This window comes from Pundamilia nyererei, unplaced genomic scaffold, assembly GCF_000239375.1.
Source record: "Pundamilia nyererei isolate P.nyererei 1_Seehausen unplaced genomic scaffold, PunNye1.0 scaffold00065, whole genome shotgun sequence".
Lineage (NCBI taxonomy): Eukaryota > Metazoa > Chordata > Actinopteri > Cichliformes > Cichlidae > Pundamilia > Pundamilia nyererei.
In genome coordinates, this window is record NW_005187466.1 from 39,920 (window position 1) to 45,112 (window position 5,193).

The 5,193-nt window shown below is 37.6% G+C and overlaps 1 protein-coding gene across 3 annotated transcripts in view; it reads left to right on the forward strand.

Moving 5' to 3' along the window:
• Nucleotides 1-1,597: 1,597 nt before the first annotated feature.
• LOC102207240 (polymeric immunoglobulin receptor-like) overlaps nt 1,598-5,193 on the forward strand; it is a 9,311-nt gene continuing 5,715 nt past the window's right edge. For all 3 annotated transcript variants that reach the window (XR_311798.1, XR_311797.1, XM_005735654.1), the window contains exons 1-4: nt 1,598-1,669; nt 1,871-2,197; nt 2,841-3,161; nt 3,286-3,582. Coding sequence is in view for 1 of the 3 variants with exons in the window: in XM_005735654.1 (XP_005735711.1) it covers nt 1,633-1,669; nt 1,871-2,197; nt 2,841-3,161; nt 3,286-3,582 (982 nt within the window). In the remaining 2 variants the exon portion in view is untranslated. The remainder of the gene's footprint in view (nt 1,670-1,870; nt 2,198-2,840; nt 3,162-3,285; nt 3,583-5,193) is intronic.

The following is a 5,193-nucleotide window of genomic DNA, read 5'->3' on the forward strand; positions in this document are numbered from 1 at the left end:
TTCAAATAAGACCAAAATGCTTGGGTCATAGTGTGTTAAAAGCCAGGGCATAGAAATGTGTCTTTAGTAATGATTTAAATTGCTCAAGTGTTTGTGCAGATCCCAGACTATTCCAAAGTCTGGGACCTGCAACAGAGAAGGAAATATCACCACGGGATTTGAGATTTGAGACCTCGTGGTTTTTCCTGGAGCATAGGCAGAGAGGAGCTCCAAACGGGACAGACGGGGGAAAAAAAGAAAAGAAAGAAAATTAAATTTTTCATTTTGACAAAAGATGATTTAGAATCTTTCTGTGAAATTGTGAAATGACTGTAGCAGAAAGCATGTCACAGCATGTAACTGTAAAATATAAAAAATTACGTAGCAGATATTTCACACTAGCCATAGTGCTAAACTTTTTGCTAACATTTTAGGCATTAAACACCAGAGAGTCTTCTGTTTTAAAGCTTTGAAGATGTGTAGAGGAGCCACAGTATCCAGAGTTTTACAAAGTGATGCATTTACTTGACGTCCACACAAAATCAGATAAAAGAATAACTATTCAGATAGAACATTTAAGTAAAAGCCACGAGAATGATAGATTCTAAACATAAAGCTGGCTTTTGAGTTTTCAGTTAGAGCATACAAGGCTAAGTGTCAGCCTTTCATCCCTTAGTAATAGTAGTATCACCTTGTCACATAGTTATATACATATAGGAAAGCTTCACATCTGTGATTCCACACACAGTGAGACCTGTGAGTATAGGCCAGAGACATCCAGGGTGTTGGATAGATAGGCATTGGGTGCCTGGTGTTCGTCTCTGTGAGGTAGGGAGGTGACAGCATGGTCGTAATTCTCCTGGTTTCAAGGATAAACTGAGCTAAACGTATATGCATGTGAGATAATGTGATGGCAACATGTAAGAGTTGTGGAATATCTTTTTCTGTGTGTTGTACATAAGAGATCAGTGTGGCATCCATTTTCAGAGACCACTTTGGCATTTGACCAGAGTGCAGTCTCCATGTTGCAACGTGTGATTAAACCCATTCAAAAAATACCCTCACCAGGTGTTTGTAGTTTATTTTAAAATTGTCACACCACCTCCCCAGCCCTGTGCTTCAACGATTCTGAAAATTAGTGCAACTCATGGCTATTCTTTCAATCTAATATAGTCCTCCTGCTTTAAACAGGCTTCTGTAAGGGAGAATAAACCAATATGGTGATCAATTATTAAAACATTTCCAAAGCACAATTAGCAGATTAATATTGCTTTCGTATTAATACATGATAAGATAAGATAAAACTTTATTAATCCCTCGGGTGGGTTCCTCTGGGAAATTCGGTATGAGTAATAATAAAAAGAAATTATACACCTCAAATGGGTCATTTTTCTGTACTGAAGGTGTTGGATTTTCAATTCTTTAAGTATAGTTTCCAAAATATACTTAAATAATTTTTCATTGTGCTGTTTATGTAATGCTTCTAAATACTTTCACCACTAGATGGCATATGTCAGCTATTAGACAAATAATTGAAACGCCTTTAAAGGAAGGGCCATCTAAAATGTTCCATCCCCTATGTGCTGACAGTCTAGTTCTGCCTGAAATGACCACTGTGTGCGCATAATTCTATTTAGATGAGCCAAAGGAAAGATGTGGAGCCTTCATAACCTGCTGTTTACCCTCTGCAGTAAGTTGTTTAAATGACTAGATAAGTGAACATACAAAGATTAAAGGCAGGTGTAGATTAAATAGTACATTTATCTGTTTTAGAATTATGGAGCACACTCCGCCACACACTCTGTTGGGTTTGTTTATTTCTTATAAAAAAGCACTTACATTACTCGTATGAAAGCTGACAAAGCATAATGTTTTCACATTATTTCTACAGTTGTTCTGAGATGTGTGACCACCGCAGTGGAGGTGATCCATGTGACTGGATATGTGGGGAGAGAGGTTAACGTTTCCTGCTCTTATGATGAGGGTTATGAATCTTATGAAAAGTACCTGTGCAAGAATGACTGTGGCAATTATGATGTTCTTATTACAACATCAAATCCAGTGATAAACAAATACGGGATCCATGATGACAAAACAGCACGAATCTTCACAGCAACCATCTCTGATCTTCATTCTGTGGATGCTGGGCAATACTGGTGTGGGGTGACCAGAACTGGAAGCGATATCTACACTGAAGTCAAGCTGGAATTAGTCCGAGGTAAATAAAGGCTTGACAAAATTTAATTGTACATTGAATGTGAATACAATTCATAATGAATGAAGTTGAAAGTAATGACAACAGTTTCAGGATAATAGTATTAGTAGATAAAGAAGTCTTAAATAGAAATGTGACCGTTGACATCATTGGGAGGGGGGGTCAAATGTCAATGTGTACAGAACAGCAGAGGTGGGAAATAGCTGTACTTAAGTACAATTAGGTGCACTTAAATAAGTTGAATCTGCACTTCAACTTTTACTGGAGTATTTTTCAACACTAGTTGACACTCTTTACTTTTACCACCTCTGAAGAACAGTAACAACACTGTAAATACACCTACACGACATATACATACAAATACATTTACAAATACAAATAAATTTAAACTGTCATAGAAGCATATTAGCTGTTGGGAAAAAAATGCAACTTTATAAAACATCTTACAAAGTTTTATAATGTGATTGCACTGAAAATGATTTAAGAATTTAAAGTCTGAAAACTGTAAATTCAGGATAGAAAGGGTGATGGCTGAGAGCATACCTATATGTAAAAAGAGTCTGAATGACGTGAAAATACAAACCTGTCTCTTCTAGCTATTCTGTAGCAGTAGCACATCTTCTGATATTCTTTACTTTCTCGACAGACAACTGCTGTGACACTGTGACCAAAGTTCAAAGTTATGAGGGATACTCTGAGTCTGTCAGTTGTCCGTATGAGTCTCAGTACCAGAACAGCCTGAAGTACATCTGCAGAGGAACACGGCCCTCCACATGTCTGCAGCAGGCACTGATCACCTCTGACACCAAATCAAATGGACGATTCACACTTGATGATGACAAAGTGTCAGGAACATTCACAGTGACCATTAACAATTTGACTCAAAATGATTCAGGGTCATACCTCTGTGGTGTCCACAGAAACTCTGAGCTGGACATTTTCACTTATGTTGAGCTGGAAGTCCAAGGTGAGAGGTCTTAGTTATACCTCATTACATCAGCCCTAAGATGGCACTGGTTTCTGTCAAACATGCTCCAAGAAAGTTTAATATTTTTTGAGTATTGAATATCTTTTGTCTTTCAATCTGACAGAGTGGTGCTGTCTCAACTCAATTAAAATAAATGGCACAGTAGGACATCCACTAACGCTGCGGTGTCCTTATCCTGCACAAAACTGGGATTACAAGAAGCTTTTCTGTAAGGGAGACCATCGCAACAATTGCACAAACGTAACCAGTCAAAGGAGGTTCACATTGCAAGATGATGCTTATTCCAACTCTTTCTTGGTGAGGATCACAGAGCTGGAAGCAGCTGATGCTGGGACATACTGGTGTGGATCAGACTCACAGTGGAGAGTTGGAAACTACACTAAGATTCAACTGTCAGTGGGTAAGATGAACATGTGTAGATGTGGACAAAGTGAATTGAGCTGTAAATTCCTCCTTTTGGTCCCCTCTGTACAAACACGGGCTGTTGTTGGCAGTTCTAATGTCATTAGAAAATAAAAAATAAAAAAAAACAATTATAATGGGTTTCACGCTACGAATAGAATAGGTGCACAGAATAGTGACAAAACAATACTACACAGAGCAAGAAATGTTGGGCCCTGTTGGTTTCCTGACTAGTTATTTATTTATTTATTAGACTAGTTAAACTAATCAAACTTCTATAGACCTGTAATCTGTGGCTATTTTGCCTTTGTTAAAATATCTATCTGCTAGATAAGCAGGCATAACAAGCATAAGATGTAAAATATGAATAAAACAACATATTATTATTACTATACTAGCACCATTTCTTTGTTCTCTTATCTGACATGTGAAAAATAGTTGCATAGCATTCACACGAAACAAACTTCTGCTAAAATAGAAGTGCCGCAAACCAAATGTGATGCTGCCTTTGACACAGAGATAACATCTTCTTGCCCAAATAATAAAGCCAACCCTTTTTTTTCATGCAAAGCTTATCAGATATTGAACCTATCTGCTTGTTAAATTATCTAGGTTTATGTGCTAAAAAAGGTTCACAGACTTCTTAGCACGATATCTGCATGTAGCCGCGCCCTCCCCCAAGGCTCATGGGTATCATGGAGGATTGTTGTCATAAACCCTGCAACTGCTTGTTCGTCACATAGGCAGGAAACATAAGCTTGAAAACCACAAGCCAGCAGCTTGTAAAGTATAGTGTATGGTTTCACACAGCTCTGAATATTTTGAATATATATTACAAACTGTTTTCAACAGCCGATAACTTTCTTACTTACAGCTTCTACCTGGTGAGCGGCTCCTGGCAGAGTTGGGGGGAGATATTCTTACACCTTGTTTTAGCTCATCTTATCAAATCATTATCCATACCACTACTGTACACTGTATGCAAAAACTAAATAGAGAAAAGTTGTTTAAACAAAACAGTTTTAAAAATCATGAAATTATCATTTCACCACTTGCAGCACATTAAAGCCAGTAATTGCAACAGATAGTCTAATCCTTAATCCAATTGAAATGTCATGGTGGGATCTGAGAGCTGTGCATAAATAAATCCCTGCAAACGTGAATGAACTGAAGCAAAAGAAGAGTGGGCCAATATTGCTCCACAATCATCAGTCATACAGAAAACAATTACTTCCAAGTTCTTGCTGCTCAGGTTTGTTCTAGAAGCTGTATAATCAAGCCATATACTTAGCTTTTCACAGCATTGCTTAGAGTCCTGTTTGCAACTGAGCATGAAGTCTTTGAACTGGTGCTGGTGATCATAAGGGCTGCTTAATCTAGTCACTGATACCTGTCCTTCTACATCAACCTTTACATCAGCAGTTCCTCTCCTCTATTCTATTCTCTTCTTCTCTTCTATTTAACTCCAGTCAAACAGCATATCTCAGTGACTTAATATACCATGTTATAGTACAATGTTGTAGAATATGTTGGATATTTTGTTATAAGAAGTAAGTAGTGTTAAGGTTCAAAAATTGAGGAAGGAGAGTACAAACAACCATTGGTCCAG